The 22,754-nt window shown below is 46.0% G+C and overlaps 1 protein-coding gene across 3 annotated transcripts in view; it reads left to right on the top strand.

Annotated features, from left to right (window-relative positions):
• AOAH (acyloxyacyl hydrolase) overlaps positions 1-22,754 on the top strand; it is a 92,148-nt gene that overhangs the window by 67,640 nt on the left and 1,754 nt on the right. The window contains exons 17-21 of one of the 3 annotated variants that reach the window (XM_053409961.1): positions 3,403-3,575; positions 6,130-6,188; positions 7,860-7,919; positions 9,303-9,399; positions 13,053-13,129. In XM_053409961.1, the coding sequence (XP_053265936.1) occupies positions 3,403-3,575; positions 6,130-6,188; positions 7,860-7,919; positions 9,303-9,399; positions 13,053-13,129 (466 nt within the window). The remainder of the gene's footprint in view (positions 1-3,402; positions 3,576-6,129; positions 6,189-7,859; positions 7,920-9,302; positions 9,400-13,052; positions 13,130-22,754) is intronic. The other 2 variants (XM_053409962.1, XM_053409963.1) reach the window with 2 other exon arrangements.

Here is a 22,754-nt window from a genome sequence, read left to right as displayed (position 1 = left end):
CATGCAATGAAATATTTGATCTGTAAAAGTCCACCAGAATGTGTACAGCACTTTCGCCTAAACCTACCCTTGGCTTTAGCACCATCAAAATCCTTGCCAACTCATAAAACAGAGGTGTGGTTTTTTGGGTATCAAGCTACCGTATTTTTCGCACCATAGGACGCACTTTTTCCCTCCTAAAAAGCAAGGGAAAATGTGTGTGCGTCCTATGGAGCGAATGCAGGCTTTCGCTGAAGCCTGGAAAGTGAGAGGGGTCGGTGCGCACCGACCCCTCTCGCTCCCCAGGCTTCAGGAAGCTATCCGCTAGCCGTGGGAGACCCAGCTCTCCCACGGCTAGCGGAGCGCTGCATTAATCCCGAAGCTTGGGGCGTGCGGAGCTCAGCGCGCCCCAAGCTTCTGGGTGCCGGCAAGGTCTCCGCTAGCCGTCTAGACCTTGCCGGCACCCAGAAGCTTGGGGCGCGCTGAGCTCCGCAGCCCCAAGCTTCGGGATTAGCGCTCTGCTAGCCCTGTCTAGGCTGCGGATAGCAACCTGCTTCCCGGAGCGTCGGGCGCCCTGAAAGCAGAGCGCCCGGCGCTTCGGGAACACATCCGCAGCCTGCTTCCCGGAGCGTCGGGCGCCCTGAAAGCAGAGCGCCCGGCGCTTCGGGAACACATCCGCAGCCTAGGCAACCCTGCGGGAGGTCCCGCAGGGATGTCTAGGCTGCGGATAGCAGCCTGCTTCCCGGAGCGTCGGGCGCCCTGAAAGCAGAGCGCCCGGCGCTTCGGGAACGCATCCGCAGGGTGGGGAGCCCTGCAGGAGTTCCCCGCAAGGCTCCCCACGCTGCGGATAGCAGCCTGCCGCCTGGCGGGCGGAGCGCCCTGAATCAGAGCGCCCCTCGCGCCGGGCAGACATCCGCAGGGTGGGGAGCCCTGCAGGAGTTCCCCGCAAGGCTCCCCAAGCTGCGGATAGCAGCCTGCCGCCCAGCGGGCAGAGCGCCCTGAATCAGAGCGCCCCTCGCGCCGGGCAGACATCCGCAGCGTGGGGAGCCCTGCAGGAGTTCCCCGCAAGGCTCCCCAAGCTGCGGATAGCAGCCTGCCGCCCGGCGGGCGGGGCGCCCTGAAGCAGAGCGCCCCTCGCGCCGGGCAGACATCCGCAGCGTGGGGAGCCCTGCAGGAGTTCCCCGCAAGGCTCCCCAAGCTGCGGATAGCAGCCTGCCGCCCGGCGGGCGGGGCGCCCTGAATCAGAGCGCCCCACGCGCCAAGCAGACATCAGCCAGCCCCACAAGCTCGGGGGACAGCAGGGAGGCGCAGCGCCACTATCCCGCTGTTCCTCGACCTGGTTCGGTTTCCCTGACCTGCTTTTGGGGGGGAAATAAAGGGAATTTTTTTTCCCTTTATTTCCCCCCAAAAAAACTAGGTGCGCCCTATGGTCCGGTGCGTCCAATCGTGCGAAAAATACGGTATACATTCATCGTCCAGGAATTAATATGCAGATATAGTGAAACAGAAGCATTCATAACAGATACCGGGTTGCTGTTTTTTTTCTTTAAAAATGGCGGTTGTTTTAATTAACAAGTGACAGTATTTCACTATCCTATTAAACTGGTATTTAGAGCCATGTTGATTGGAATAATGCATCCCTATCTAATTCAGGTCTCTGTTTCTAGCTGAAGTAAGTGCTGTAGCTCCTGTGCTGCAGAATCACACCTCAGCCAAAGCACAGTTAACTGCCAATATTTCATGCCAAGGTGGCAAGTGAGAGATTGAGAAATACAGGCATTTGTAAGTGACAGAGATAATGAAATTGGCGAATCATGTGCTTTCCCAGCTGAACCCAAATTGCAATGTCCAAATGAGGAGGATGTACAAAAATATAGACAGATGGTGCATATCTCACAGCCTACCAAGGCACGAATGTAGGACAGCGAAATAATAATAAAAAAGAAACATGAAAAAAAATGAATTCACAGTGGGGTTCTGGGGTTTTTTTGAGAGAGAAGGGAAGCAAGCAAAATTGTTAGATTTGCTGTTTTTCCACTAACTGATCATCTCTGCCGCTTTCTTTTCCCATTGCTGTATTTTATCTGTGACATAAAGGCATGATAACAAGAAGGAAACAAGAGCTGACTGATTGGGGCCAGAGGCAATCTGTGCTTTGAAATGAGGGACAACTGAAAGAAATAACAGAAAAAAGATTAAACTCCCTTAATGGTAAATCAGCCATGATAAAGGCTTCTCTGCCCAAGCTCCCCAGTTCTGAAAATGCTTGATCTTCTAAGGGCTTCTGTTAACTGCTGTGAGACAGTGTGCATCTGCAGATGGAGGCACATGTCAATATTTAACTTTTAATCTTTCAGAACCATTGCTTCTTAACAAGGATACATCCCAGCTTTGTTGGGACACATGAGGCACATCCGGCACTAAACTCTTGAAATTCTGCATGGAATAACGGGGTCGGAGTGGCCCCAATTAACCATCTAGTCCCAGCTTGCACAGCTTGATGATCCATCATTTCTCGTAGCTTGCCAGCCACTTATGGCAGCCGCTGGGGTTCAGTAACCCTCCTAGTCTTGACAAATGCCTAGAACTGCAAGAATGGGGAGGACCAAGCAGCTGACTCACAAGTCGTGCAAGCTGATCTAGCCCATGCTTAAGCCCTCCAGTAACGCATCCAAACAGATCACCCTGAAGGAATGGGCTTCCCAAACCCAAAACTGACTGTGCAGGCAATTTGAAATGGGCACCAAAATCCCTATTTTTCCTTAGCTAAAATCCATTAACTTGAGCTCTGAGTCAATGTATAACAAAACCCGGCTGTATAAACAAGTGCTCAGAGCCCTCTCCTTTATCAGTTTGTGACCTTGGCTGTTCCAAGTGGAGTAGGGATGACATGCCTAGGGCTTATCTGACATGCTGACACACAGACCTAGTCCGGGAACAGTGCCAGAGTGTGTTCTTGGAGATGGTGACCTCTTGCTCCAAGATAAGAGTAGGAACAGGAATATCCTTTTATGGTCAGAAGTACGGGAAGGAATACCCTTTTATGGTGAAGAATATCGGAGCAGGAACATATGTGATGTCAACCTGCGTGTATAGGCTGATGTGGTTGGATTCCTGAGGAAGGAGGGAGAGGGTGCCTGGAGGATATATATACTACATGAAATTTCTCATTTCTTTGGACTTGCTGTGGACACACCACACAGGTGCCTTTCTGCTGTTCCGGAGAGTAGAAATAAAGAACTCTTTCTCTGAACCAACCCTCGGTGTCATTTGACTTCCTTCCTCCTGTCCGGGAGCAATGCAGACCCAGTCGGTGAACTCCAATAAGGCTACAACCCAAAGCGTAGCCAAACAGGAGACCATTTAGCCGTTTTGCTCTTGCTGTTCCTTGCCTAAACACCGTGTGGTCTTTTTCTCTCTTAGGTATCCTGACACTGTTGAACACATGACACGGCCCGAGCAGATGCACGCCAGTGTTATGCAGGCTCTGCAACATCTCAACGGCCTCCTTCCCAAAGGGAGCCATGTGCTTTTAACCGGTTTGGTAGACGGCCGCTTTCTGTGGGATAACTTGCACGATCGATTCTACCCTCTTGGTAAATACACCAACTTTCTTTCCTAAATGTGATGGCGCTGCGGAGGTGCCAGTTCATTCACCACGTGGCTCTTCTGGGACCCTCAGATTTGTGAAAGTTGCAAGATTTGAGCTCCTCCTCCTCCTTTCAGTGAAAGCACATTGTCCAGCTTTATACTAGATAGTGGGCATACTGTACTTAAGATATATAAAGGACAACTTGGTTTGGGCTTTGGTGATTAAGGTTTTTGTGGTCATAGCTGAAAATTCCACCAGTGCCTTCTTTGGCAAAAAATAAATAAATCTCCCCGCTCTTTTGTATTATTTCTTTCTAAACTTTAAGTGTTTTTCAAATGTCTCTTTTCCCAATTGTGTCCAAGGCAGACTGCCTGCCTGACAGGTTTTAGCGCTTCCAACTGGGTGCCGTGAATTCAGAGGGACTTATTCCCTGGTAAGGGCATGTAGCAGTTCAGCTTAAGATACTGTAATTCATTATCTTGATCCGAGAAGGAGAAAAAACTACGAGACAAATGATCAGATATGAACATTTCTTAATATAGAGCATGTTATGGGAAGCCTGATGTGAGTTTAACAATACTTGAATATAGGTCACCTGGACAGAAGAAGTATATGCTTCTTTCTGTGACAGAATGCATTATTTCCACCTTTAAAGCCAACCGATGTGAGGTATAAAAAAGCCATAGTTGCACACAGTCGTCTTTAATCTTCCTCCTTGATGTGAAAAAGCTAGATTGGTTTTGGAGAGTGAAAGGCTTGTTAATTGGTATCAGTCACTCAGCCCTGGGATTTGAACTGAATATTATGTGACTCTGATCTCTTGTTAGCTTAATTGGCTGAGAATAGAGGTGGAAAAGGTGTATATGCAGAAGTAAAGAAGATGTGTGTGTGTGTGTGTGTGTGTGTGTGTGTGTAATGTGACTTGAGACACAGATGTGAAGGGGCAGCAATAAAGCCTATGGTAGGCTATATAGCAGGCATAGGCAAACTCGGCCCTCCAGGTGTTTTGAGACTACCATTCCCATCATCCCTGACCACTAGTTCTGCTAGCTAGGGATCATGGGAGTTGTAGTCCCAAAACATCTGGAGGGCTGAGTTTGCCTATGCCTGCTATATAAAGATAAAGGGAGCCCTGACCATTAGGTCCAGTCGTGGCCGACTCTGGGGTTGTGGCGCTCATCTCGCTTTATTGGCCGAGGGAGCTGGCGTACAGCTTCTGGGTCATGTGGCCAGCATGACTAAGCTGCTTCTGGCGAACCAGAGCAGCGCACGGAAACGCCGTTTACCTTACCTTACCTATTTATCTACTTGCATTTGACGTGCTTTCAAACTGCTAGGTGGGCAGGAGCAGGAACCGAGCTACGGGAGCTCACCCCGTCGCAGGGATTTGAACCGCCGACCTTCTGATCGGCAAGTCCTAGGCTCTGTGGTTTAACCCACAGCAACACCCACATCCCTGATGCCTGCTATATAGTGTATTGCAAATACATTGTGTGAATCAGCCTGAGGGAGTTTATTTGCAGCAGCAGTTACAAAGGATATATAGAATGGGACCAAAAAGCTCATTTTGAATCCTTACATAGCTGTGCAAGTGTCTGAGCGAACTTGGGCAAATCATACTGCTCAGCTTTGCTTCACAAAGTTGTGGAGAGCATAAAAGGCTTTATGAACCTTAGCTTATCCCAAAACATTGGAGAAAAGCTGGAAGGTTAACCAAACAAGCACTAGGCTTTGTGCATAGCTTTTAGCTAAAACTAAAGAAGCCAGAAGAGAGTTGCTACAGATTACAGATCCAATAATGAGACAAGCTGCTATTAACTGCCTTATACCTAATTTTGGCACCGTTGCCTATGCCAAATCTTCATGAGGATTGTTGTGTACATATGCCAGCTATCAAAATAGCCACTGTACACTAATGAATATAGTGATAGTGGCAGGAAATATCAAAGGAGGGAGAGCGTCCGAGGGCTGGCTGCCTATTCTATGTACTTCTTCAAACAGCTCTTGTTTATTCACAGGCCAGAACAGAACTGAACTGAAGGGTTCAGCCAACCTGCTTATATAGAGCTCCACTAGAACGCAACAGTAACCATTTTCTGTAACTATCCAATCAATGAATGTCACTTTCAATCCCTTATTTGCATATGTGGACCTGAACTATCTACAGTATCCCCCTGCTGGCCCAGGGTGAGAACTTCAGTACATAACACAAACAGTGAAATTCTTAGTCTTTTTCATTCTTTTAGGTGGGTGCATGTAGACTTGGGTTGCATACCAAGCCACAATGTCCCCTTCTCCCACAACTCCACTTCTGACCTTTGTGTGTTGATAATGGAAGTCTCCCAACCGTAGGAATGCTTCTAAGCACTGAACACAATGAGAATCGCTTGAGATTTTCACGCTCAACATGCAAAGGTCAGAAGTGAGATTCCTCTCCCTAAGTTAAGCCCAAACACGTTCACTCAGATGCTCTTGCCAGGCAGATTTCTAATGCGTTTCCAGCAAGGGATGTGATATGTTTTCACGTGGTCAGTTTTGAAAATATTTCTGTTTTCCAGGCCAGTTGAACAAAGATGTCACATACGAACATTTTTTCTCGTTTCTCAGCTGTCTACAGGTAAGTTGCCTCAATGTCCAATGCAATTACATCTTGGGCTGAAAAAAGCTGAGTATGAGAGGTGATGCCTTCTGTTGGTTTGACATCTAGTTGTGGTGGAAGTTCGTGAGGTTCGTAAACGGACCTTCCTTTAGGAAGAGCGTAAAGCAGGGGTAGGCAACCTAAGACCCAGGGGCCGGATGTGGCCCAATTGCCTTCTCAATCCGGCCTGTGGAGTGTCCGGGAATCAGTGTGGTTTTACATGGGTAGAATGTGTCCTTTTATTTAAAATGCATCTCTGGGTTATTTGTGGGGCCTGCCTGGTGTTTTTACATGAGTAGAATGCGTGCTTTTATTTAAAATACCGTATTTTTCGCCCTATAGGATGCACTTTTCCCCCTCCAAAAATGAAGGGGAAATGTGTGTGCGTCCTATGGGGCAAATGCAGGCTTTCGCTGAAGCCTGGAGAGCGAGAGGGGTTGGTGCTCTGCGCGAGCCTTGGGAGCCTGCGGGAGTTACCACCGGGCTCCCACAGCTTGCGCAGAGCAGCCTGTTCTGGGGGCTGGGGTCAGGGGAAGCTCGGGCTTCCCCCGCCCCAGCCCCGTGCCTTGGGAGAAAATTATTTTTTTTCTTTATTTCGCCCCCCAAAAACTAGGTGCGCCCTATGGGCCGAAAAATACGGTACATCTCTGGGTAATTTGTGGGGCATAGGAATTCGTTCATTATTTTTTTTCAAAATATTGTCCAGTCCACCACATGGTCTGAGGGATGGTGGACCAGCTCACGGCTGAAAAAGTTTGCTGACCCCTGGCATAAAGTAATTAGGCATGTAACTGTATGTAGCAAGTATAGACTATGAGCTAGTCTCTAGGCTTTTAGACAGGGCTGGCCTTATCACAAGGTGGAACTTTGAAGAAGAAGCAAATGGAAGGAGATGAGTGTTCGATTCCCCTGCTAGTCGCCATACCTTGCTGTTTCTTACCAAAGTGTTGCCCAGGGCAAAAGCAAGTTTGTTGGCCCCAAGGACAAATTGAAGAGGTGAAATCCTGGAGTGATGACAGGATCCAAACTTAACTGGGGGAGAAGAAGGGGGAATCTCATTTCAGTATTTTGTTTAGGGCACCCAAGTTCTTATAGGCCATCCCTGAGTTTTAGTGCTCCAAACAAGTAAAGTTCTTCAAACAAGCCAGAGATTATGGACGATTGAGTCCACATCTATTAAGAACATCTGTTTTTTGAATTTCGGTTGTTAATCTGAATTATCTCCTTCACTCTATGTTTCCTGCCTAGGTCTGAAACAGTAACACTTTGTTTTAAAAAATACGTGCAATGTTTTTGATAACATCTCCAGCCTTCCAGTTAATGGAGGTTTTTCTCTGTCTCCTGGTGCCTTCATTACATATCTTTAGGTGCAAGGCAAAAACATTCCTCTTCTCCCTTGGCTAACTAAACAATCTATGGTCTTTTAAACTGTTTGTGTGGGGCTATTCTTTTTGTTTGTTACTATATATTTTTTGTGTATGTGTGTGTGTGTAGTAATAATAATAATAATAATAAACCACCTTGTCATCTTCAGAGGAAAGGTGAATAGACATTTATTATTATTATTATTATTATTATTATTATTATTATTATTATTATTATTATTTTATTTTACATAACAAATATTTAAATCTTTCTGCATTCACACAGTCTGCTCCATGTGTTGGCTGGATGTCTGCAAATGCCACTCTTAGGAACCTGACCTCAGAGGTATGTTTAATATAAAAGTAATTTTAAAATATATTCAGATATTCTATTTTTAAAGACGGTATTTGGACTCCTGCTGTAAGAAGGAAATAAGGTTTTAAAGGACAGGATATTTTATATCACTGTTTTAGTGAAGACTCCTAATGTCACCAAGGGCTTGTATTGTTCAGCTTCAGTTCAAGATGCTCAGATCGGATTCAGTTTCTTATATATTTAAACAATCTGCTTAATGTACATGGGGTTCAAATGCCAGCAAAATAGCCTGCCAGTTTCTGTTCTTTCCCAGAGAAATATCTCACTTAAATCTTCAGGGTTAGGCGCAAGCTAATAGACTTTCTATGGGACTGCCTTGCCTAAGAATGAACATTTTTGAAAGCAGCCTGCATAGGTATCAAGTGTTGGGATACTGCCGAGGAGACATCATCCATCAAGGCCCCACGTCGATTCCGGACGATCCATCGATCTCCTGTAGACACGCAGTATCATTCAATTAGCGACACGAGCCCCAGAAATAGCTTCCCACATTCCAGAGCTCTTGCACGCTCTATCAGCAGATAATGCACAGCGAAAGATGCACGCAGGAGAGCATTATTTACAATTTTATTCAGCGTTGGTCAGAACAAAGAAAACATGACTGCCTGCTTCGGTGTCTCAGGCACAGAGAGAGAAAATGAAAGCAAAGACAAAACATAAACTTCCTGTGAACAGGAAATACGCAGACTCTGTGACTCACAAAGCCTGCTCCCTTTTAAGGTGGAACGGAAATATCCTAACATCAAGTGCTTCTAGCGTAATATTTTCCCTGTTGTGCTAGCTTTCTACATGCAAGGGAGTCTTGGCGTGGAGGGGCTTGCAAGCAGGCACTCCCCCTCCTCATGATGTCTGAAGCAGCTCAGTCACGAGGAAGAACTAGTTTGTGCTGTCTTGGACATCTGAATCAGTGGCACTTGAGGGTCCTTTCGCTCAAGCAGTTTTGCCTACAGCAGCTCCAGGAGGGAATTGTCTTTCTACCGACTGGAAATGGCTTAGGATGGCATTGAATGCATACCTTGGTTGTGAAGCTCTGAACCTTGCAGGGGAATGTTGCTCTATATACTGTGTCAATATCTTAATACCGTTTTGGTCAAGGTTGTAAACAAGGTCAGCTGTTTGTACAAGCAAAGGGGGGGTGGCGACTGTGTGGCTTGGACGTTAAATGGCAGATTTAATTTCACACTTGTGCACAGAAGCTGAAAGCAGTGTGGCCACACAAAGCTTGCATGTTGTTTTATTGTGCATATTACTGTAAGGTGCTCTGGACTCCTGGCAGGCAGAGATGGGTAAGAGTTCTCATAACAATAAAACAATTCACACATATATTCCTTATGGATTCCCGACACCCCACAGAGAGCCTCACAGCTTTCCAGTGTCCTGAAGGAGCTGGCAAAATCCGAGAAATATGCCAATTTTGACGTTTTCTACATGGATTACCCACTGAAGGAAGGTAAGCTTTTATAGAGGATCTGAATAAAGAACCACTCAATATATATCGCTAGATGGGAGGAGTGATGCCTACCAGTCCAAAAGACAAATACCAATTGTTCGTTTCCCTAAGGACGCCCCTGGGGTTGGGTACTGGGGGGTGGGACTTGGGAAAGGTGCAGTCAGTGGGGCCCCCAATCCCTGAATGGGACAACCTGCTGTTGCTGCACTCCATTCACTTGCCCAAGATTGATAAATATCAAGAATTAAAATTATTTCTTATTTATACCCCACCCATCTGGCTGGGTTTCCCAGAAAACAAGGTAGCTGGAGGATGTGGCCCTGCCTCCTCTCTCCTGCATGCTCAGAGAGCACCAATGTGCAAGCAGTGACAGAAAAGGGAGGCAAGCAGGACCACAGGGCTCTAGGAGGTGACAGTTGGAGGGGTGGACCCAGCAACAACACGCCACCCCAATCTCAGAGCCGTGCGAGATTCCAGGGGTTCCAGGCGCTTACCCCGGGTTTGTGTTTCCTTTGGGAATGAGGGACAGCAGAGACTGTGGTGTCTTTATTTACATATATACACAACCTGAGCCTGCGATGGAGGGGCTCGCGGCATCCGCACCCCAGGGGGGTCTTGCTTCTCCCACAGCCGCAGAAATCAAATGCTCTCGAGCTTGCTGCTTTGCTACTAGCTTACATCACTGCAACTTTCAACTTTGTGGCTTCGTCCTTCTGACTAACCACGAGGTGGGGAACAGGCCCCACCCATTTTCCACCTCCTCTTTCCTTTGTTTCCCTTAATGGCACATAACCCAGGCTATCTCCTCAACACAGGAAGCTAGCCTGGCTTAGATTTTAACATTTGCTGGATCCAGAGGTTAGAAGGTTCTTGCATATAGCCTACTTCCCCTCCTTGCTAGTTCCAGCAGTCAGCCCCATCAGCAGCAGTAATGGTGAGAAGGCTTCCACAGGGACTACTAGAACCATTGAGGGGACCCGGGTGACTTTTTCTGCTAGCAGAAGCCCCGCTGGTCCAGAGGCTGAATTCTGACCTGACTTTGTGTTCTCCCTGGGCCAGCCCAAGACATTTTGGTGCACCCCCTCCCCACCAGGGAAGAAGGGGGGAGGAAACAAGGGGGCAGGAGAGATAGATTGACATCTGCTGCCCCTGTGGATTCTGCCGCCTGAAGCAGTCACCACATCTTGTCTCATGAGTGGGCTGGCCCTGAGCTCATCGTGATGTTGAAAACAAGAATCTATTCCTCCATTGAGGAAGGGACAGTGTTGGTGGAGAATACAGATTTTGGATGGTCGGCTAGTCCAGCCAAAATCTGTAGACCACTGGCTACATGAATGTGCATCTGGTGTAGTAGCCAGTATGGTGTAGTGGTTAAGAGTGGTAGTCTAGTAATCTGGGGAACCGGGTTCGTGTCTCCGCTCCTCCACATGCAGCTGCTGGGTGACCTTGGGCCAGTCACACTTCTCTCAGCCCCACTCACCCCACAGAGTGTTTGTTGTGGGGGAGGAAGGGAAAGGAGAATGTTAGCCACTTTGAGACTCCTTAAAGGGAGTGAAAGGCGGGATATCAAATCCAAACTCTTCTTCTTCTTCTTCTCAGTTGACTCATGTGGGTGCCAACCCAGCAAGGAAACAGTATGTGTAAGCAGCAGTTTGTAGATCTTTCTTGCAGGATCCAGGCATAAGAGGCTTACAGACTTTGCTTCCTAAACATTCCTTTTACTTAGTTATGCAATCACTTATTCTTCGCTTACAATAAATTATTAAGGGATCCGTCGCTTAAATCAAAACCATTCTGAATACCCTCTTAATGTTTCATGAGAGTCATTATCTGATTGCTGATGAGCCAAATTACTTCGAAGTGCTAAATATATTGAGTCTGGGTTGGGTGTGAAAATCAATGGGGTTTACCTTTTCACGTTGGCAAACAAAAGAAAATGCAACACAACCTTAGGGAATGTTTGTCACAGGCCCATAATCGTGTTTACAATTAAAGGCTTCTGCTTAGTGGAAACATCACTTGTCAGTTCCCCTTCTCGCCTGCCTCTGCTCTCTTCACTGACCTATTTTTCATTTTCTTTTTGCTAAAGTTAGTGCAACCCCCTTTTTGGAGTCTCAAAGCATTATTAAATATTCAGCATCTATTGCAATCTCTCCCTCCACCCCTCTGGCTTTGGGTGACGTCCTAATTTTTGGAGTTTGAGAGCCCTGGCACTGGTTTCATTGTGGATTAGGCCTCACCCAGAATTTTAAACTGTTTCTTAAGTCCCCCATGAAGCTCATTCCTGCTATAGAAATTCCTTCCTCTTAACAGTGCTGCTCACAGACTCTTGTAGCGCTTAAAAACCTGAAAAAGTGGAAAGTGAGGGGAAAAGAATGTGTGAGCACACAGTGAGCTTCTGTCATAGTTCCTTTAACCCTCCTAAACTCCCAACACGGAAAGTGTTTTTTAAAATCTAGATCACAGAGCAGGGTGTCATATGTGTTGTTCACATGTAAGAAATCTGAAGTATTCAGGTAGGAGCATAATAGACTGAAAATGATGGTAGCTGTCAGTTTGTGGGAGATTTGTATTGTTATATGTCTACCTCCCCCCCAAAAAAAAACCTGGAAATTAATAAATGGTAGGATTTTGATTATTTGGGATTTGAAGGGAAGCGGGTGGCGCTGTGGTCTAAACCACAGAGCCTAGGACTTGCTGATCAGAAGGGTGGCGGTTTGAATCCCTACGACGGGGTGAGCTCCCGTTGCTCGGTCCCTGCTCCTGCCAGCCTAGCAGTTCGAAAGCATGTCAAAGTGCAAGTAGATAAATAGGTACCGCTCTGGTGGGAAGGTAAACGGCGTTTCCATGCGCTGCTCTGGTTCGCCAGAAGTGGCTTAAGTCATGCTGGCCACATGGCCCGGAAAAACTGTCTGCGGACAAACGTCGGCTCCCTCAGCCAGTAAAGCGAGATGAGCACCACAACCCCAGTCATTTGAGAGTGGACTTAATTGTCAGTGGTCCCTTTACCTTTTATACAGGCTTCAGGGGGAATTCCTGGGCTAGCCCATGCAAAACGACCTTCTAGGGCCAGTAAGAAACAATATAGGGACATTGGAAGGTTGCCCAGGGTAAGGCATGATGTCCCAAGAAGAGTTTGGGACCTTTGGCATGAGGCTTGGCATATCTGAACCTCATAGCAACATTTGACCATTTGGACCAGTTGTATGCAGTAATGAAAATGGTTCAGATCCAAGCACATATATAACCACAACCGTCCATTTTGTTTCCAGAAAGCAATGACCTTGAATTTTGATTTTGTGGAAGAGGGAGCTGAAGAATAGGAGACGGAATGTGTTCAATCAGAATTAAGTTTACGTATTTTGTACCTTTGCCTCATGTGAGCCTCATTCTTACTTGGAACTGAATGTGTGTTCTTCTGCCAGCATTTATGCTCCAAGAGTTTACCTTGCATAAATATCTTGGAAAGGCTTAAATGCCGCCTAGAAGGAAAGGGGATTGGATGCAGTATTGGCTCTGACAATGTTTCATAAATCATCATAATCTTCATGTGCACAACTCATCTGCTAAAAATACTGCCTGTGAGGCTGGGTGAAGTGGATGTGGCGCTTATACGTGCCGTGCATAATCTGCTGTGATTATCTCATTTACAGTTGCTGAGTTGTGGCAGAAGTCTGGAGGAGAGGCCTGGCAGCTAATAGAACTTGTGGATGGATTTCATCCTAACCAGGTAAGTAGCAGAGAAGGGCGGTGGGTAGGAATAGGGGGCAAAAGGCACAATAATGAGAAATGGGGGTTCTCAAGGGAATAGGGGGGTCCTCAAGGGCAGTCTGGATGTACCACAACCTCTTTCTGTCTTCAGACAAAGGAACTCTTAACCGGCTTCTCCCACATTCTGTCCCGAGTTCCTAGGTTGTCTTCATCTAGCCCATCTTTCAACATCACCTTTACATTGAAGATAACGCCTCTCTACCCCAGCATTTGACATTCTACATTAGAACCCATTTGACTATTTTTTAAAATGGATTTCTGTCAGGATGCTGTCAGCGGCTCCCAGCTGGTTGCCCAGGAAAGTATAAAGACAATGAAAAGTTTCGTACCATCCTTTTTTTATTTCGATCTTTACAGAGAGAGGCTATAGAACCCAGCCTCTTGGATAATGGCGTTGGCCCGAGTGCATCTCCAACCCCTGTATCTCCCTCCTTGGTCATCCTCATCATCTCCTCCACAGGTGCTGCTACACACCCTCTGTCTTTGAGCTTTTTGCTCTCCTACTTTTAAGGCTCACCGGGTTCTGGGAGATGGAGGGTCTGGAATGCTTTCAAATGACGTATCAGTCAGCTGCTCTGGCTCTCCCACAATTTCCCAACTTTCCCCCTCATCTGCCTCTGAGCTGTGACCTCCCTCAAAGCCCTGTTGTACAATTCAAAGTGCTGGTGCTGATCTTTATTTTATTTTTTATTTTTTTAATAAATTTTCATTGGTTTTCCAACATAAATTAAACACATTACAATTCACAATACATAGACAAACAAACATATAAACATGTATAATTTCATAACCTCTTTTTCATAAACCTTATTTCACCGACTTCCCCATGCCTCCCTTTTCTGCATCCCTATTTTAAAATTTTCTTCAGCAACCCCTCATTTCAGTTAACATTCACTTTCTTTAATCCTTCTTCTCTTACCCAATCATTTACCGCTGCAATTCTGTTTTACATTACCCATGACATTTTAGCACTCATTAATTTTATAACAGTTCTTAAGATAAACTTTATATTTCTTCCAATCTTCTTCCACCGTCTCTTTTCCTTGGTCACGGATTCTGCCAGTCATCTCAGCCAGTCCCATGTAGTCTATCACCTTCGTCTGCCACTCTTCCAGCGTGGGTAGTTCCTGTGTCTTCCAATAGTTTGCTAAAAGAACTCTTGCTGCTGTTGTAGCATACATAAAGAACATCCTATCTTTCCTTGACACCAATTGGCCCACCATGCCCAGGAGAAAAGCCTCTGGTTTCTTATGAAAGGTACACTTAAGGACCTTCTTAATTTCATTATAGATCATTTCCCAGAAGACCTTAATCTTTGGGCACGTCCACCAAAGGTGGTAGAAAGTGCCTTCAGTTTCATTGCATTTCCAGCATTTATTATTGGGCAAATGATAGATTTTTGCAAGCTTGACTGGGGTCATGTACCACCTATAAATCATGCTGGTGCTGATCTTTAAAGCTCTAAACAGCCTCAGTCCAGTATACCTGAAGAAGCATCTCCACCCCCATCGTTCTGCCCAGATGCTGAGGTGCAGCGCCGAGGGCCTTCTGGCGGTTCCCTCACTGCGAGAGGCCAAGTTACAGGGAACCAGGCAGAGGGCCTTTTCGGTAGTGGCGCCCGCCCTGTGGAACGCCCTCCCATCAGATGTAAAAGAGAACAACAACTACCTGACATGTAGAAGACATCTGAAGGCAGCCCTGTTCAGGGAAGTTTTTAATGTGTGACATTTTAATGTATTTTTAATCCTTGTTGGAGGCCACCCAGAGTGGCTGGGGAAACCTAGCCAGGTGGGTGGAGTACAAATATATTATCATCATCATCGTCGTCGTCATCATCATCATCATCATCATCATCATCATCATCATCATCTATACTGTCTTCCTCTTCCTCCTCCCTGGAAGGTTCAGGATAGGGAGATGGTCTCTACCACTCCTCCTCTGCCCAGTCCCTCATAATTTTTATACTGTCTTTTTGAATTGGCATAGCCTTGCCCAGACCTTATGGATGGGTGAGAATCCTAGGTGGTTATGATGACAATAACCTCTTGCCAGGGACTGGCTGGATGACTGGGGGGGGGGAGCACCAGCCAGCGAACCTCCTCGGGAACCCGCAGAGGAGGAAGGTTAAGAGCCTGGAGGGGGGGGGGGGACACTGAAGACAGAGCAGGGGTGCCAACTTGAATCAAACATTGGGGAGGCAGGTAAGCCCCGCCCTGCATGATCACATGACATGGCACACGGACAACATTTGAATGGCAATGCTCATCAACTTTGGGGGGGGGGTCCTATTGAGCAGAGGCTGGTTGTCTGCTGAAAAAGCAACAGGTGTGAGTGAGAGGGAAAAGCCAAGAGCAGAAAGGAGTTCAGACTCCGCACATGAAGCTTCCCAGCAGCTTGCCTGTCCTACTGTTAGGCTCCTGCCCTCCCTTATCTCCAAGGACACGAAGAGCTATGCATATGGCAGAACAATGAGCAAGGGCTCCTTCCTGCCATAGTTGATGCCTGTGTGGGCAACCTCTGGAGGAGGAGGGGACTGCGCAGAAAGTGGGAAGCAGGAACTTCCTGGCAGGTGTCATATGGAAGCTGGTCCGGCCTTGAGGCTTCTCTGCACTGTTTGCTGTTTTCTTGAATAAAGAATTAAATTTCCTGTTCTTCTTTGTGTTAGAGTGCTGACCTGCATCTGAACTAGCCCTGACACTTCTGTGCCCCATAATCTTCCCCACATCCATTTTTGCATTTTAAATTTCCTGTCTGATATTTCTCCTTGGATGTTTCACACTGCCTCAAGCTCACTGTGTCCAAGGCTGGTGCTCTTCTCTTTCCCAGCAAGGCTCTTCAGTATTCTTTTATAACATCGCCATTCACCATATTAAACAAGCACACAACCTTGGCTTTATATTTGACCCCCTTTCTCATTTGCTTCCTATATTCAATCTGTCGCCAAGTCAGGTTGCTTCTCCTCTTACAGCATTGCAAAGACATAACTCTCCCTCTCTTGACGCAAACTTTTAGTCAATGTCCTGATCACCGCCTGCCTTAATGACTTCTCCTCTCTGGCCTTCCTTTGCTGCATCTCAGCCCCCTCATCTCTCCCCGGAACTTTGCTGCCAAAGTAATTTGCTCTGACTACGCGGCACCCTTCCTTAACCTCCTGCATTGGCTCCTTGCCTCTGCCAGATTCAGCACAAAACCTGCGTTGTTACCTGCTAAGCCCTCCTTGACCTTGCCCTCATTCATTTCTCTGTTCTTGTACTCCAGTAGATCCTTGCCCAATACTGTTGCTCCTCTAGCTCTGAAACCCTCAGTGATCGGGAGGGATTATATCCAGTTAGTAGTAGTAGTAGTAGTAATAATGATAATAATAATAAATTTATTATTTATATCCCGCCCATCTGGCTGGGTTTCTCCAGCCACTCTGGGAGGCTTCCAACGGAATATTAAAATACAATAACCTATTAAACAGTAAAAGATTCCCTAAACAGGGCTGCCTTCAGATGTCTTCTAAAAGTCTGGTAGTTGTTGTTCTCTTTGACATCTGGTGGGAGGGCGTTCCACAGGGCAGGTGCCACTACCGAGAAGGCCCTCTGCCTGGTTCCCTGTAACTTGGCTTCTCACAGTGTCCCTCTTCTCTTTTATCCAATGGAATCTTAACAATGGAGAGACAGAAATCAAGGCAATATTTGAGGATATTCTTTTCTCCTTCACCCCACCAAATCTGCTCCAGAAGGTTAGCAGGCTTCTGGAATAGTATGGGAAATGGGAGATCTCTATTTTCATTCCGCTGACTGAAAGCTCTGCAAGTTCAAACCTAAGTTTTCCTGCTCCCTCAGTCACTTTCACCCTTTTCTCTCTTGCTGCTGCTTAAACCTGGTGCCCTATCCTAGAACACCTTCACAATTGTTTAAACCTTCACATTGTTCAAACCCCTCCTCAAAACCCCCTTTCTGTGAAACATTTGGCACGTTAGTCCTCAGTCCCTACTGAAGCCTCAGCATATTTGTAAATACACTGAACACAGATACCTTTCCTTGGTGGGTTTTGTCTCATTTGCATATGTGTTCCTATTCAATATAGACAGTTAATACCACTTTAATTGTCATAACCCTCAAAAGAATACTGAAAGAATGCTGAATTTTTTTAAAAAAAATATTCTTAGTAATAACTATTAAACTAATAGAAGTCCGTTTAATAAATACATCGTAAGCCTGTTACAAACGTGCTCTGCTGGGGATTCAGACAATTAAGTATTCATCCAATTCCTTTAATAAGATTATATTTTAAAAGTTATGTGGAAAGACGTGGGCTACAATTTGGAAACAAACTTTCTTCCAGCATTTCTCCCATATTTACCTAGTGGTGTGGGAGCCATTTCCCGGTGGGATCTTCCCACAAGTGTTCAAATTCAGGAACACCGTTCAGATGGAGTTCCTTTCCCACTTAATTGAGGCCTGTGTTCTTCACCAACCAACAGTTGGATAAAGAATAAGTAAATATCAGCAAAATATTCAATCATCTATCTCCTTTATCTTGGCTGCAACCATTTCTCTGTCTCTCTCCTTTTCCATCTCTGCTTTTCCTTTGGTATGAAGGAACCCATTATTTCATTTTGTATATGACTATACACACCTGTTGGACGCAGGTGGCGCTGTGGTCTAAACCACAGAGCCTAGGGCTTGCTGATCAGAAGGTCGGCGGTTCGAATGCCCATCATGGGGTGAGCTCCCATTGTTCGGTCCCAGCTCCTGCCCACCTAGCAGTTCAAAAGCACGTCAAAGTGCAAGTAGATAAATAGGTACTGCTCTGGCGGGAAGGTAAACGGTGTTTCCGTGCGCTGCTCTGGTTCACCAGAAGCGGCTTAGTCATGCTGGCCACATGACCCGGAAGCTGTACACCGGCTCCCTCGGCCAATAAAGCGAGATGAGCGCCGCAACCCCAGAGTCGTCCGCAACTGGACCTAACGGTCAGGGGTACCTTTACGTTTATACACACCTGTTACGCCCAATTGATGGCCCTGGGAAATAAGACCGTCCCTGGAGCCCAAAGAGGACATCAGTGAGGGTGGAGAAAGCCCCCCAAATGGCAGGAGAATGCAGCGGGGCTTTGTTTACGCTGCTCAGCCTCCTCTCCTAACAGCTAATGTGTGGGGTGGCGCAGCAGCAGCGTGTTCCTCCAGTGCTTCAGTTCTAGTTGTGGATATTTTTGGATTCTGTATTTTTGGTATGGATTGAAGGGAGAGCAGCAGAGAGGGCGTTTAGAGAGTGCTCCCCACTTTACGCGATTTCACTTGTGCATGCAGAGGCCCGGAATGTAACCCCCATGAAATTAGCACCTGCACACAATGTATATGCAATTGGAACAATGTATGATTATTGCTATTGGGAGGGAGAAAGCAAGACTCAGAAATCTGGGCCTGAATAAGTGGTTCCTGTATTCTGATACGTGACATGAGATCCCACTTTGTGCAAGCAGCTCCGTCTCGGCTCACAGTAAGTGTGAAAGGGTCGTCTGCGTCAGAATAAATAAATGGCTTGTGCACTGATGCCATTTAAAGTTGAGTGAAATTTTCAGAACCACTTGGCATCTAGGAGGAAATAAACCTGCTGTTCAGTAAATTATGACTAGAAATCCCATTCTTAATACTGTCCTTTGATGGATTGCTTTTAGATATGGGACTTATTTGCAAGATTGTACAGCCTTCTCCCTCCAGCCCACCTGTTGGGTTGGGTTTTTTTTTACAAAATAAATATTTCCCTTTTTTTAATAGCCTCATCTTTTTTTCTTCCTTAACCCTCAAATCTAAGCTACGGGGAGGCTGAGTAACTGAACAGCTTCAAGGGCAGTGCTGGCTTTGAGGGCTTGATTGCTGACGTAGCCATGCATTTCAGCGCAACCGAATAAAGCAAAATGGTTATATGCTTCAGAAAGCTCTAAGGCAATACACCCGGCTCAAGCGGACCAGTCTGAGTTTATTCTGAGAATTATAATCACTTTATAAGGATAGGAGAGCACAGCTGGAGGGCCACTGGACCCTTTCCTTCCAAATGACAAAATGTATTTGTCAGAAAACCCCCGACGCTGGAAAAATTCATGCGGTGATTTACATATTTTAAAAGACTGAGCTGAAAAGAAGCACTTATCTAACTCTGTGAACCTGGAAAAGCATTTAATTAGTCATATAGGCAGTTCTATGGTAGGGCGGAAAGAGAGCTAGCAGCATTTTAGCTTAACTTGGGAAGGGAAAGTAAGAATTATGTAGAGGGTGAAGTTTCTGTTGACATGTTAGGACATTTTTAAAGAAAATTGTACTGTGAATTTCAGTGGTCCTTCTTTTGTTGTTAACTGTTCACTGAGCACCTCAGGTTGCCACACCAGAGTTTATACCATGGGTAGGCAACCGAAGGCCCGGGGGCCGGATCCAGCCCAATCGCCTTCTAAATCCAGCCCGCGGACGGTCCGGGAATCAGCGTGTTTTTACACGTGTAGAATGTGTCCTTTTATTTAAAATGCATCTCTGGGCTATTTGTGGGGCATAGGAATTCGTTCATTCCCCCCCCCAAAAAATATAGTCCAGCCCCTCCACAAGCTCTGAGGGAGAGTGGACCAGCCCCCTGCTGAAAGTTTGCTGACCCCTGGTTTATACAGTTGCTTGAGGGAAATTACCTTCATGAAAGCATCTTCTTTATACAGTGGTGCCTCGCAAGACGAAAATAATCCGTTCTGCGAGTCTCTTTGTCTAGCGGTTTTTTCGTCTTGCAAAGCAACCCTATTAGCGTCTTAGTGGATTAGCGCTATTAGCGGTTTAGCGGCTATTAAAGGCTTAGCGGCTTAGAGGCTAAAAGGCTATTAGCGGCTTAGAAAAAGGGGGGAGCGAAAAAAATCGCAAGGCTCGCAAGACGTTTTCGTCTTGCAAAGCAAGCCCATAGGGAAATTCGTCTTGCGAAGCAGCTCAAAAACGGAAAACCCTTTCGTCTAGCGGGTTTTTCGTCTTGCTAGGCATTCGTCTTGCGGGGCACCACTGTACTTTGAGCCACCCAAATTGCTACATTTGTTGAGTAGCTGGAAGCCAAGATTAACCAAATTAACGGAAATTGGTCTCTCTCCCTTTTCATAGAGTAGAATCCTGTATGTGTTTACTAATAGGTAAGCTCCTTTGGACTTACTCTCAGGTAAACATGTTTGTAATTGCAGTCTTAAGCGGTGAGGCTAAATCTGTTAAGGCAAAAATAGCTATTTGTGATGTATATTTTTCAAATACAGGAAAGGGAGATGTTTATTTACCAATGGTGGAAAAGAGATTGAAATACCATGTAGTCCATTTAATGTGACTTTTCCACCTACACAGGGGACAATGCATCCGTGAGATAAAATTATATTTTCCTATTAAACAATAATTGATTTTGCTAGAATTATACCTGTTTAGTGGTTACTTATAGCTCCCAAACAAATGCACCTGCGACAAAATTAGCACTCCTCATAAAGAAAAGATGCACATGTGTTGGTTTTTGCCTCCTGCCACAAAAATCTCCTGGGGTTTAAGACATGAAATCTGTTTAGGATCACTAAAAACTATGTGTTAACGGTGCATTGTACAGTTTCTGTGTGTCATTGATGTAGGCTGGCTTTCTTATTAATTTTAGTCACATAGTCATTGAAGTCCCAGCGAAATTCTGAGATGAAAGTAGATCAACCTTAATATAGCAAAAATGAAAGGTTAAAATTGTGGGTCAAACACATCAGGTAAAAACATATATTAGCTAGATAGGAGAGTCTGTTGTAAAAGGCATGCTAGGCAGGGACTAATTTTCCTTTCAAACCAATTTTGCACTCTGAACGCACTGAAAACTTGGTTTGCATTGTTCCTGTATTAGCCAAACAAATCTAAGGAAAAAGACATTTGGTAAACATGAGATTCACTGAGCACTGTGCAGCCCATAATGTTATAGTTACAGAAATCTCCATGAACCAGGGACTGTCAAGTATTAAATTTCATGGCCATGTTAGTGGCGCCAAGTTTTGTTTTTACTGGCCACATTTTTGTGCCACAACTAGCAACTTACCGTATTTTTCGCTCCATAGGGCGCACCTAGTTTTTAGAGGGGGAAATCAAGAAAAAAAATCTTATTTCCCCTCCCAGCCTCAAAGAGCAGCGTACAGGCTGCGCGCAACCTCTCCCTGCCAGAGGGGTTGTGCGCGGCTATGGCACAAGCCAAGAAAGTGAGCGGGATCCATCCCGCTCGCTGTTTTGGCTTGTGCCATAGCTGCGCGCAACACCTCCGGCAGGGAGAGGCTGTGTGGGGCTAAAGAAGCCATAGCCGTGGCGACTTCCGGGTTAGCGCCACCGGCAATGGCGGATTTCCTCTGCTCAGGAGGAATCCGCTCCGTGTAAATCAGGGTCTGACCGCTACGGCGAGGCGGAGACCCACTAAAAACCACAGGCGGGAGAAGCCTGTGGACCTGGGATTCGGCTGGCACCTTTTGCGCCTCCCCTACTCGCGGGGAAACCCAGTTTCGGGGATCCGGAGCGACGTGGAGTGAGCGGCGCGGAGCTTCAAATCGTCTGCTCTTCTCACGGAGTGAAGCCGCATTGCTGTTGCCGGAGAGCGCTGACTTTTTTCCTGTGGACAATTGGACTTTAAACAAGTACCCGTGAGTAGAACAGAAAATTGGATTATTAAACTTCGTAAATTGGCACCAAAGCGGGAAGGTCTAAACAGGAAGTCCGCCTTCCGCTTTTGTAAATAGTTTGAAGCAAAGACATCGTAAGCTAAAGCCTGAAAAGTTTCTTGTAAAGGACTAAATTTCCATCGGTTAAAATTACTAAACCCTCCTTGGAAGCAGGAGAAGAGGGGGGAAATTTTATAACGTTTAAGCCTGCAGGAGAGAGAGTAAAGAAAGGAAAATTTCTATCGTCTCGAACCTGGGAACGGGCTGCCAAGAAGATAGACGTTTTGGGAAAGTTCATTGACCGTGAATAAAACGTATGTTGACAGATAGCTAAGTAAGAGAAACATATTGATTCCAATGTTTCCTTTTGCATTTAAAAGGAACAAAATAGTTGAAAAACGAAGGTAATTTTGTTGCCGGTTCTGTTTCTAAAAGGACGGATACAAATAGAAATTGTTTCTCCTAGAGGGAGCTTTTGAAATTGCTGTTGGATTGGACCTGGGAAACTCTACAGCTGTAGAGATAAAAGACCGTGAGAAACTGACACTGACCTTGGACAAGAATGTCGACACAGGAAGCCTTAGTGTCTGCTTTGTGCAGGACAAGTGCTTTGTTGGAGCAGCTTCATGCGAAGATGGATTTGATGATTATTGCAACTGACAACTTTGGACAAACAGTGAACACTTATATAGAAACCCCTCAGGAATGGATCCAGGAATCTGCACTGATAGGGCAAGCTGAGGAGAAGATAAAGGAGGAGGTTGTCGTTGAACCTCAAGTAATACAAATGGAGAGAGCTGTGGCCTTGCAGGAATATAAGCCGTTGCTTCTGATGCCCGAACCTGGAGTGAATAATATCTGGAGAGATGGAGTCCCGGCTGGATTGGTGATGGGAAGCTGGATAGATCCTCTTCGCAGGG

Source organism: Podarcis raffonei, chromosome 12, assembly GCF_027172205.1.
Source record: "Podarcis raffonei isolate rPodRaf1 chromosome 12, rPodRaf1.pri, whole genome shotgun sequence".
Classification (NCBI taxonomy): Eukaryota; Metazoa; Chordata; class Lepidosauria; order Squamata; family Lacertidae; genus Podarcis; species Podarcis raffonei.
This window is presented reverse-complemented; position numbering and strand designations above follow the sequence as displayed.